Genomic DNA, 12,290 nt, shown 5'->3' with positions numbered 1-12,290 from the left:
TAATAAGCACTTAAGAAATACTATTATTATTATTATTATTATTATTAGTAGTAGTAGTAGTAGTAGTAGTAGTAGTATGGGCTTCAGGCCTACAAATAGAGACAGTCCCTACCCAACAGTGGGCTCACAGTCTAGCTCCCAGCGCTTAGAACAGTGATTGCCACATAATAAGCGCTTAAGAGATACCATTATTATTATTATTATTAGTAGTAGTAGTAGTAGTAGTAGCAGTAGTAGTAGTAGTAGTAGTGGCTTCAGGCCTACATATAGAGACAGTCCCTACCCAACAGTGGGCTCACAGTCTAGCTCCCAGCACTTAGAACAGTGATTGCCACATAATAAGCGCTTAAGAGATACCATTATTATTATTATTATTAGTAGTAGTAGTAGTAGTAGTAGTAGTAGTAGTAGTAGTAGTAGTATGGGCTTCAGGCCTACATATAGAAACAGTCCCTTCCCAACAGTGGGCTCACAGTCTAGCTTCCAGTGCTTAGAACAGTGATTGCCACATAATAAGCGCTTGAGAGACCATTATTATTATTATTATTAGTAGTAGTAGTAGTAGTAGCAGTAGTAGTGGCTTCAGGCCTACATATAGAGACAGTCCCTACCCAACAGTGGGCTCACAGTCTAGCTCCCAGCGCTTAGAACAGTGATTGCCACATAATAAACGCTTAAGAGATACCATTATTATTGTTATTATTATTATTAGTAGTACTAGTATGGGCTTCAGGCCTACTCAGGCCTACTCCCGCGAATCTGCGGCGCGAGTGCCGGGGGCTGGATTTACTTTATTTCGGGGTCACAGGTCGCCGCACCGGAAGTTCCCCCCTCCTGTGGCCCGGGCTCCCCACCTGCTGTCAAACCCCTGCCGCCTCTCCGCTCCGTTCCCTCCTTCATTCAGTCGTACTTCAGTCAGCCAATTTAATTGAATTCGTGATTTAATTCGTAAACATTCCCAGGCCCTTCCGGGAGTTCCCTGTGCGGGGGGGGGGAAACCGGTTGTTTCCGCGCATGCGCCGGGGGAAAAGAGGGAATTTGGCGGGAAACGGAAGCGGTTTCCTGGCAACGGCAGCTTGTTGCCATGAGCGCGTTTCCGGTGGAGGAGGGCAGCTGGAGAAGGACTGGTGGGCCTCCGCCTCACCCCAGGGGAGGATGAGGCTTCTCGTTGCTGCTGGCAGGGCCCTGGTCAGTTTTCCCTCTTCCCACTCTTTCTTCCATAATAATGATAATAGTAATAATAATAATAATGGTATTTGTTAAGCGCCCACAATGTGCCAAGCACTGTTCTGATTGCTAGGGTAGCACCCAGGGGATGATGGTTATCATTGCTGCTGGCAGGGCCCTGCTCCGTTTTCCCCCTTCCCACCGTTTCTTCCACTCTAATAATAATAATAATAATATTTGTTAAGCGCCCACAATGTGCCAAGCACTGTTCTGATTGCTAGGGTAGCACCCAGGGGATGATGGTTATCATTGCTGCTGGCAGGGCCCTGCTCCGTTTTCCCCCTTTCCACCGTTTCTTCCACTCTAATAATGATAATAATGGTATTTGTTAAGCGCCCACAATGTGCCAAACATTGTTCTGACCACTGGGGTAGTGCCCAGGGGATGATGGTTATCACTGCTGCTGGCAGGGCCCTGCTCAGTTTTCCCTCTTCCCACCGTTTCTTCCACCCTAATAATGATAAAAATGGTATTTGTTAAGCGCCCACAATGTGCCAAACACTGTTCTGAGTACTGGGGTAGCGCCCAGGGGATGATGGTTATCGTTGCTGCTGGCAGGGCCCTGCTCAGTTTTCCCTCTTCCCACTTTTTCTTCCACTCTAATAATGATAGTAATGGTATTTGTTAAGCATCCACAATGTGCCAAGCACTGTTCTGATTGCTGGGATGATGGTTATCATTGCTGCTGGCAGGGCCCTGCTCAGTTTTCCCTCTTCCCACTTTTTCTTCCAACCTAATAATAATAATAGTGATATTTGTTAAGCGCCCACAATGTGCCAAGCACTCTTCTGACTGCTAGGGTAGCGCCCAGGGGATAGTGGTTATCATTGCTGCTGGCAGGGCACTGCCCAGTTTTCCCTCTTCCCACCGTTTCTTCCACTCTAATAATGATAGTAATGGTATTTGTTAAGCGTCCACAATGTGCCAAGCACTGTTCTGATTGCTGGGATGATGGTTATCATTGCTGCTGGCAGGGCCCTGCTCCGTTTTCCCTCTTCCCACTATTTCTTCCACTCTAATAAGGGCATTTATTAAGTGCTTACTATGTGCAAAGCACCGTTCTAAGCGCTGGGGAGGTTACGAGGTGATCAGGTTGTCCCACATGGGGCTCACAGTCTTCATCCCCATTTTACAGATGAGGTAACTGAGGCACAGAGAAGTGAAGTGACTTGCCCAAAGTCACACAGCTGACAGTTGGTGGAGCCGGGATTTGAAACCATGATCTCTGACTCCAAAGCCTAGGCTCTTTCCACTGAGCCACAATGCTTCTCTGGTATTTGTTAAGCGCCCACAATGTGCCAAGCACTGTTCTGATTGCTGGGATGATGGTTATCATTGCTGCTGGCAGGGCCCTGCTCAGTTTTCCCTCTTCCCACTCTTTCTTCCACTCTAATAATGGTAATAATGGTATTTGTTAAGCGCCCACAATGTGCCAAGCACTGTTCTGAGCACTGGGGTAGCGCCCAGGGGATGATGGTTATCATTGCTGCTGGCAGGGCCCCGCTCAGTTTTCCCTCTTCCCACCGTTTCTTCCACTCTAATAATGATAGTAATGGTATTTGTTAAGCGTCCACAATGTGCCAAGCACTGTTCTGATTGCTGGGATGATGGTTATCATTGCTGCTGGCAGGGCCCTGCTCAGTTTTCCCTCTTCCCACCGTTTCTTCCACTCTAATAATGATAGTAATGGTATTTGTTAAGCGTCCACAATGTGCCAAGCACTGTTCTGATTGCTAGGGTAGCTCCCAGGGGATGATGGTTATCATTGCTGCTGGCAGGGCCCTGCTCAGTTTTCCCTCTTCCCACTGTTTCTTCCACTCTAATAATGATAATAATGGTATTTGTTAAGCGCCCACAATGTGCCAAACACTGTTCTGAGCACTGGGGTAGCACCCAGGGTATGATGGTTCTCGTTGCTGTTGGCAGGGCCCTGCTCAGTTTTCCCTCTTCCCACTGTTTCTTCCACTCTAATAATAATAATAATGATATTTGTTAAGCGCCTACAATGTGCCAAGCACTGTTCTGATTGCTAGGGTAGCACCCAGGTGATGACGGTTATCATTGCTGCTGGAAGGGCCCTGCTCAGTTTTCCATCTTCTCACTGTTTCTTCCACTCTAATAATAATAATTATGATAATAATGGTATTTGTTAAGCACTTACAATGTGCCAAGCACTGTTCTGATTGCTAGGGTAGCACCCAGGTGATGACGGTTATCATTGCTGCTGGAAGGGCCCTGCTCAGTTTTCCATCTTCTCACTGTTTCTTCCACTCTAATAATAATAATTATGATAATAATGGTATTTGTTAAGCGCTTACAATGTGCCAAGCACTGTTCTGATTGCTAGGGTAGCACCCAGAGGATGATGGTTATCATTGCTTCTGGCAGGGCCCTGCTCAGTTTTCCATCTTCCCACTGTTTCTTCCACTCTAATAATGATAATAATGATGGCATTTGTTAAGCACTTACTAAGTGCAAAGTACTATTCGAAGCACTGGGGAGGATACAAGGTGATCAGATTGTCCCACGAGAGGCTCACGGTCTTAATCCCCATTTTACAGATGAGGTAACTGAGGCACAGAAAAGTGAAGTGACTTGCCTAAAGCCACACAGCTGACAAGTGGCGGAGCCGGGATTTGAACCCATGACCGCTGACTCCAAAGCCCGGGCTCTTTCCACTGAGCCATGCTGCTTCTTTAGATTAAAGATAAAATGGTGCGCATACCTCCTGCCTTGCCAGCAAACAAACTGCCACCTGCTACCTCAAGCCGAGCACCGGACAGTATGTGAACCCCACGAACATCTAAAAATATATCAGGTACCAAGTTTAACAAGACTCTCTTCCATTCAGCTTGATGCCGAAGGCCTTTAGAGCAAGGGGAAGAGAAGCAATTCCTATTTGCACCAGTTAACTGCCATCTCCTTTTCACTCTGCAAAACTTATAAAAGTTCTCCCAAGTCCTTAAATTAGAAAGGTTTCCCACCATCTGCAAGCTTTACGACTTGACTTTTAGTTGTTAAACTGGGTATTGGATTTGGGTTCTCATCCCGGCCCTGCCACTTGCCTTCACTGTGACCTTGGACAAGCCACTTAATTAAGTGCAGGAATTTCCTCGGCTGGAAAGCGGAGATTAAATACCTGTTCTCCCTCTTACTTAAAAGATGAGCGCCGTGTGGAAAATGTGTCGTAGTTGGATAGAGCATGGGAGTTGGAAGGACCTGGGTTCTAATCCCGGCTCCACCATTTGGCTGCTGTGGGTCCTCGGGCAAGTCAGCTCACTTCTCTGTGCCTCAGTTCCCTCATCTGCAGAATGGGGATGAAGACTGTGAGCCCCATCCTTTTCCTTCTCCTTTTCCTCTTCTTCCTCTCCTTTTCTTCTTCTTCCTCTCCTTTTCTTCTTCTTCCTCCCCTTTTCCTCTGTCTCCTCCTCCTCTTCCTTCTCCTCTTATTCCTCCCCTTTTCCTCCTTCTCCTCCTCCTCTTCCTCCTTTTCCTCTTCTCCTTTTCCTCCTCTTCTTCCTTTTCCTTCTTCTTTTCCTTCTCCTCCTCCTTTCCTTCCTACTCTCTCTACTTCCCCCTTCTAGACTGTGAGCCCGCTGTTGGGTAGGGACCGTCTCTATATGTTGCCAAGTTGTACTTCCCAAAGGCTTAGTCCAGTGCTCTGCACACAGTAAGCACTCAATAAATACAATTGAATGAACGACAGGGACTGTGTCCAACCTGATTAGCTTGTATCCTCCCCCGCATCCAGCACTTAGTACAGTCCATGGCGCATAGTACGCGCTTAACAAATGCCATCAAAAAAAGAGTAGATAATGATGGCCACCGGGGCTTCACCACTGCCCAGAGAGTCCTGCCTGCGGGGTCTTCTGAAGAGTTACAAGTTACAAGCGGTTAAGCTAAGCCGTTAATGTCATTTCCTTTTCGTCAGCTCTGTTGACCGTCGCCCGGGTCCAAAACGTCATGCCCCTGCCTCTGCTGGAAACCGCTATGGATGCCCCTCCTCGGGCCAAGGTAGGGCACGGGGGTCCCTCATATCATCCGCACAATTGGGGGCCCAGTCTCCATTCCCAGTAAATACCATTGATAGGTTTGATTTTTGACCCTGGTCACTTAGTGAACTTTGCTTTCAGAGGCCTAGCTAAACCTGGAATGTTTTATGGTGTATTTTCAGAGTTCCAATTTTTGCCCCTCCGCCACTCCCACGGATCGTCGGAAGCACGCTCCTGCTCAAGAATTCCCCTTGAAGGAGAGCGGCAGGCCGCAAGGTGAGCTCCTTCTGGAGGACCGACGCTGACTAGTCGTGGCTACTGTCTGTTGTCGGGCGATGTGAAGCTGCTCCTACGGCCGCCGAGGGTTTGGGATAGAAATCAGCCCCTCGGAAAGTCAGGGCCAGTTTATTGTGTTACTTAAGTTGGGTGGAAGCCGTCGCTTCCCCCAAACCCCGACCCCGGGGGGTGAAATGGATTGAATGGGCCTGGCTTGACATCCTGAATGGGGTTTGACCACGTAGTCAGTCAATAAACTGTGTTTATTGAGTGCTCACCGTGTGCAGAGCACTGTACTATGAGCTTAGGAGAGTGCAATATAACAGGGCTCCTGTCCACAATGAGCTTACCGTCTGGGCCGGGGAGACAGACGTTAATAGAAATAAATTATTTCTGAAGAAAGAGCAGCAGCCAGGTTGCCAGCTGACCATTGACTTGGGGTAGAGCTGCAACTGCTGCTTAGGCAAACCTCCGCTTAGGTTGCGACAGAGGCCCAAGCCCAAAGAGTTCATTCATTCATTCATTCATTCAATCATATTTATTGAGCGCTTACTGTGTGCCGAGCACTGTACTAAGCGCTTGGGAAGTACGAGTACCATACAGAGATGGTCCCTACCCAACAACGGGCTCACAGTCTAGAAGCGGGAGACAGGCAACAAAACAAAACATGTAGACAGGTGTCAAGTCGTCAGAACAAATAGAATTAAAGCTAAATTCACATCATTAATAAAATAAATAGAATAGTAAATATGTACAAGTAAAATAAATAGAGTAATAAATCTGTATAAACAAATATACAGATGCTGTGGGGAGGGGAAGGAGGTAGGACGGGGGGATGGGGAGGAGGAGAGGAAAAAGGGGGCTTAGTCTGGGATACCCTTCTTGCCACTGTGGGTTAGACCTTGAGATGGCCTTTTCTTCTTTTCTCTCTCTCTCTCTTCTCTCTTCTCTCTTCTCTCTCTCTCCTAAAGAAAGCCTTTGATTTTCTGGCTGAAAGTGGAAGCAGGAGGTCTGCTTTTATGCAGTGTAGCATCGCGGATAGAGTACGGGCTTGGGAGTCGGAAGAATCTGGATTCTAACCCCAGCTCCGCCACACGTCTGCCGTTGTGACCATGGACAAGTCACTTCACTTCTCTGGGCCTCAGTTACATCATCTATAAAATGGGGCTTAAGAGTGTGAGCCTCATGGGGGACAGGGACTGTGTCTAACCTGGTTAACTTGAATCCATCCCAGCACTTAGAACAACACTTGGCACATAGTAAGCGCTTACCAACTAACATCATTATCATTCTTATTACAACCACTGATTTTTCTATCCAGCCAACAGAGTGGGGTTTTCCACAAGGTTTAGAAAATGGGCCCCGAAATCTTAAGACTTCATCTGAACTGCCCCCTCCCCACCCCCAGGCTCCTTCCTCTTTCTCCTGCAAATCTCCGCGCACATTCCCACCCATACACCTTGAGCCCCTCCTTACATTAGCCTCCCGAGGCTAAGAGACTACTTTTTATCACCTTTCCTGTTGCTGCTTCCTCTGGTCTCCAGATTTGCCACTGTTCATTCCCTTTGTTTGCAATCCCAGCTTGATTTCTCCCCTTTGCTTCAGTGCACACCCTGGAAAAGTGAAAGAGCAGAATATTTGCGGTCATGGAGAGGGGGAAATCACCACCCCGAGAGGGAGGGTTTCTCGATTAATTCTCTGAGATGTTCCGCTCCTGGAGAGTAGGAGAACGGACAGGAAAGAAAGCCCCAGATTAGGGAGCCCTGTGGTGGAAAGCAAAAACCCGCAAGCCACGGACTCTGTTGTATTTGCCTCTCAAGGATTCTTAAAGATGTTTTTGTTTTTCCAGCCAAAGACCTCTCGATCTTTCAGTACTCAGTTGGCCAGAAGGATCTTCTGCGAGCGGCTTTAAAGCAAAAGTAAGTCCGGCCTGAAAAAATTCTGGAGTTTAACACAGATTCGAAAGCCCTTCACTTTGGGTTTCACCGTCTGGAGAAAGGAATCGGTCTTACTGCTCTGTTCAGTCAATCCATCGATGACCAGTGTGTAGTTGTTCTTTCTCTGGAAGGGCTGAGAGATGAGGCCGTCCCTGTGGAAATGGGACTCTCTGGGGGCAGTTTCATGGAGAATCCGCAGTCAGTCAGTCGTATTTATTGAGCACTTACTGTGTGCAGAGCACCGTACCAAGTGCTTGGGAGATTACAGTATAACCGGCACATTCCCTGGTCACACCAAGCTGAATTGGAGGCAGACTTCTAGCAGGTTTCCCCAGTGTGTGCCCCTCTTCGAAACTGGGATTCACTGCCCCAAGCAGTTTTCCTTCTCTATTGGTTACCCACTCATCCCTGACCCCTTTTCCTCTCTCTAGTTTTGAATGGAGGCGAGGCCTTGCTGTCAGGAAAAATCTTGTTCCCTCTTGGGCAGGGAATGAGTCTTCTGACTCAATTGTACCATCCTTTCCCCAGCACGTGGGACGGGGTTGTGCGCACAGCAAGGGCTCAATAAATACCATTGATCATAATTGGTCGAATTCTTTCTGGAGACAGTGGGTGCCCCCTTTCCATTTTTACACATCTGGTGACCCTAATTCAAGGATTCTGATGGTTGGAAAAACCAGTTGTCTTGCTCATTGTTAAGGGTTAGGTGCGTAATGCCGGTGGGGGGAGTTCAGGTTGGCTAAAAATAAAAATCTGTGCAGTTTTTTTAAAAAGGAGCGATCCACCCCGCTCCCCGGAATTGCTCAGTTTGTCAGTATTTCTTCGAATGGGTTACTCGTGAAGGTATTTACAGCCTATTTTTCGCTGGTCCCATATTGATTGCAGAGCCCAGAATGGTCCCGTTCCTAAAGAAGTAAAGGTGCAGCTTTTAGAAGACGTCTGTCCCGGGAAGGACACTCCTGCAGCTCAGCAGCTGGGGCCTTCACCGGCTGGAATGGATTCGGCTACAACCGTGGCTGCGGCCACAGCCGCTGCCATAGCCACTGCCGTCCCTCTGATCAGAGTACGCTTTTCCCCCGGAAGAATGAGTCTTGCCCACTCCCTATACCAAGATACCATTCCTCAGGGCCCAGCTGCGGGAGGCCTAGAGTATTCCTACTTTCTTCCTCCTAAGAGTGAAGGTTGATTGCCGAATTGTACTTTCCAAGCGCTTAATACAGTGCTGTGCACATAGTAAACGCTCAATAAATATGAATGAATGAATCTATCCCATCACCGCAGTAGGAGGGCAGTTGGAGGTGGCCTCCCACCCCATCTGTAAAATGGGGATTAAGACTGTGAGCTCCACGTGGGACAGGGACTTTGTCCAACCCAATTTGCTTGTATCCACCCCAGTGCTTAGAATAGTGCTTGGCACATAGTAAGCGCTCAACAGTTATTATGATTATTATTATTGTTGTTGTTATCACACCCTGTCACGCTGATCGCTTCCTCATTGTGGTTTGGGCCGTCCACCCGAAGAGCCTGGAGAAATCTCAGGCTTCGGGGTTGGGTTTTCCCCACTGCCCAGCGGCCTCTCAAAGACCCTGGTGACTTTGTTTTCACCCTGCCACTCTCTGTTTTGGGAAGGGTTAATTTCAAAGTTGACATTTTATTTTTAAAAAAGCAGCGTGGCTCAGTGGGAAAGAGCCTGGGCTTTGGAGTCAGAGGTTGTGGGTTCAAATCCCGGCTCCGCCGAGTGTCAGCTGTGTGACGTTGGGCAAGTCACTTCACTTCTCTGGGCCTCAGGTCCCTCGTCTGTAAAATGGGGATGAAGACTGTGAGCCCCCCATGGGACAACCTGATCACTTTGTAACCTCCCCAGCGCTTAGAACAGTGCTTTGCACATAGTAAGCGCTTAATAAATGCCATCATTATTATTATTATTATTAGATAGAGTCGGGGTTCTGTTCCCAAACATTCCATCTGAGTAGACATTTCCTGTATGCTCTTTCCTGAAATCATTTAATATTCTCTCCACTGTGTCTTTCCCACGTCCATTTGTGACTACTAATGCCATTTGTCCGAGTATGGGGGTGCCGTTCAGTCCAGTGCTCTGCCCTCAGTGGGCTCTCTGCCCGCAGTAGCCCCCCGATAAGTAGCAAAGAGTGAAGGATTGGGAAACTGTGCTCCCATAAGAGCCCAACGAGTCAGGTGTGACAGTGCAGTCAACAGTTTCAGCCTGAAGCGGAGCAACTTGGTGCAAAGGTTTCCTGAAGGAAACTGATTTCCGGATTTCAGGAAATCTTAGAGAAGCAGCTTGGCTCAGTGGAAGGGGCACAGGCTTTGGAGTCAGAGGTCAGGGGTTCAAATCCCGGCTCCGCCAATTGTCAGCTGTGTGACTTTGGGCAAGTCGCTTAACTTCTCTGTGCCTCAGTTTCCTCATCTGTAAAATGGGGATTAAGACTGTGAGCCCCAGGTGGGACAACCTGATCACCCTGTAACCTTCCCAAGCGCTTAGTACAGTGCTCTGCCCACAGTAAGCGCTCAATAAATACGATTGATTGATTGGAACAGTGCTTTGCACATAGTAAGTGCTTAAGAAATGCCATTCTTATTATTATTACTATTAAAGGTGAAAATTTCAGCAGAGAGCTAGGTTTTCCTTCGGGGTTTTTTTGTTTTTGGGAGTGCGGCATGGCGGGGTATTTAAGCGTTTACCATGTGCCAGGCACTGTACTAAGCACTTGGGGTAGATACAAATTAATCAGGTTGGACACAGTCAGTGTCCCACATGGGGTTCACAGTCTGTGTCCCCATTTTCCAGATGAGGGAACTGAGGCCCGAAAAGTGAAGCGACCTGCCCAAAGTCCCACAGCAGCCAAGTGACTTGTACTGGATGTGCGGCTCAGTGGAAAAGAGCCCAGGCTTTGGAGTCAGAGGTCATGGGTTCAAATCCCGGCTCCGCCATGCGTCAGCTGTGTGACCTTGGGCAAGTCACTTCACTTCTCTGGGCCTCAGTTACCTCTTCTGGAAAAAGGGGATTAAGACTGAGCCCCACGTGGGACAACCTGATCACCTTGTATCCTCCCCAGCGCTTAGAACAGTGCTTGGCACATAGTAAGCGCTTAACAAATGCCGTCATTATTATTATTATTATTAAGTGGCGGAGCCGGGATCGGAACCCAGGTCCTCCTGACTCCTAGGCCCGTCCCGTAAAATTGCCACGGGGTGACCAAAGGGACGTTTCCCACAAGTACAATTTTGCGTGTCTGTCCCTGTAGGTACAGAGTGACCTGGAAGCCCAAGTGAATTCCGTGTCCGAGCTGCTCCGCAAACTGCAGGAGACGGACAGGCGACTCCAGCGAGCGGCAGAGCGGCAGGCCGGCGTTCCGGAGCGACGGCGGGAGCGGGATGGTTTGCGGGACCTGGAGGAGCAGAGGAGAGAGGAGCAGCACCTCAGGCTCCTGGAAAAGTTGCAGCAGCAGCAACTCGATATTCAGGTGCCACTTGGGGAGACCCCATCGTCGGTCTCCCCGCCCCCCGTGCGCGCCCTGAGCCGGTCCCGCTGGGCTACCGGACGGTTTCGAGCCAAACCTGAACTTGGTGGAGGCCACTTAATAAAAACCGTGGCGGTTGTTCAGTGCTTACTATGTGAAAGTCCCTTCAAGGCCCTGCTTCCCTTCAAGGCCCTGCTGAGAGCTCACCTCCTCCAGGAGGCCTTCCCAGACTGAGCCCCTTCCTTCCTCTCCCCCTCGTCCCCCTCTCCATCCCACCATCTTACTTCCTTCCCTTCCCCACAGCACCTGTATATATGTATATGTGGTTGTACATATTTATTACTCTATTTATTTATTTATTTATTTATTTTACTTGTACATTTCTATCCTATTTATTTTATTTAGTTGGTATGTTTGGTTCTGTTCTCTGTCTCCCCCTTTTAGACTGTGAGCCCACTGTTGGGTAGGGACTGTCTCTATGTGTTGCCAATCTGTACTTCCCAAGCGCTTAGTACAGTGCTCTGCACATAGTAAGCGCTCAATAAATACGATTGATTAAATACGATTGATTGAAAGGCACTGTTCTTTTAGACTGTGAGCCCACTGTTGGGTAGGGACTGTCTCTATATGTTGCCAATTTGTACTTCCCAAGCGCTTAGTACAGTGCTCTGCACATAGTAAGCGCTCAATAAATATGATTGATTGATTGATTGTTCTAAGGGCTGCGGTGGATGCGAGGCAATCAGGTTGGACACAGTCCCTGTCCCACAAAGGCACTGTGTTAGACAATTGTGCATTTTCGTCCATAAGGGGAGAACGTCTAAATGACTGCAGTTTAAAGGACTTTCTGTGTGTGTAGTTACATGGGGTTTAGCCTGGTAATATTTCGGAGTTTTTAATGTTTGTTCCCTTTTTGTGTATTTTTTTTTCTCTCCGAGGAGACTGTGAGCCCACTGTTGGGTAGGGACTGTCTCTATATGTTGCCAACTTGTACTTCCCAACTGCTTAGTACAGTGCTGTGCACACAGTAAGCGCTCAATAAATTCGAGCCAAACCTGAACTTGGTGGAGGCCACTTAATAAAAACCGTGGCGGGTGTTCAGTGCTTACTATGTGAAAGGCACTGTTCTTTTAGACTGGGAGCCCACTGTTGGGTAGGGACTGTCTCTATATGTTGCCAATTTGTACTTCCCAAGCGCTTAGTACAGTGCTCTGCACATAGTAAGCGCTCAATAAATATGATTGATTGATTGATTGATTGATTGTTCTAAGCGCTGCGGTGGATGCGAGGCAATCAGGTTGGACACAGTCCCTGTCCCACAAAGGCACTGTGTTAGACAATTGTGCATTTTCGTCCATAAGGGGAGAATGTCTAAATGA

The 12,290-nt window shown here is 48.2% G+C and overlaps 1 protein-coding gene across 1 annotated transcript in view; it reads left to right on the top strand.

The window, feature by feature from the left end:
* Nucleotides 1–722: 722 nt before the first annotated feature.
* The window catches only part of KIAA0586 (KIAA0586 ortholog), a 104,047-nt gene continuing 92,479 nt past the window's right edge, over nucleotides 723–12,290 (top strand). The window contains exons 1-7 of the mRNA XM_038756698.1: nucleotides 723–770; nucleotides 1,076–1,127; nucleotides 5,159–5,241; nucleotides 5,402–5,495; nucleotides 7,345–7,414; nucleotides 8,318–8,495; nucleotides 10,696–10,914. Coding sequence (XP_038612626.1) covers nucleotides 723–770; nucleotides 1,076–1,127; nucleotides 5,159–5,241; nucleotides 5,402–5,495; nucleotides 7,345–7,414; nucleotides 8,318–8,495; nucleotides 10,696–10,914 — 744 coding nt within the window. The remainder of the gene's footprint in view (nucleotides 771–1,075; nucleotides 1,128–5,158; nucleotides 5,242–5,401; nucleotides 5,496–7,344; nucleotides 7,415–8,317; nucleotides 8,496–10,695; nucleotides 10,915–12,290) is intronic.

The sequence above is a fragment of the Tachyglossus aculeatus genome, chromosome 14 (genome assembly GCF_015852505.1).
Source record: "Tachyglossus aculeatus isolate mTacAcu1 chromosome 14, mTacAcu1.pri, whole genome shotgun sequence".
Lineage (NCBI taxonomy): Eukaryota > Metazoa > Chordata > Mammalia > Monotremata > Tachyglossidae > Tachyglossus > Tachyglossus aculeatus.
The sequence above is the reverse complement of the archived record's forward strand: the minus strand, read 5'-3'. Positions and strand labels throughout refer to the sequence as shown.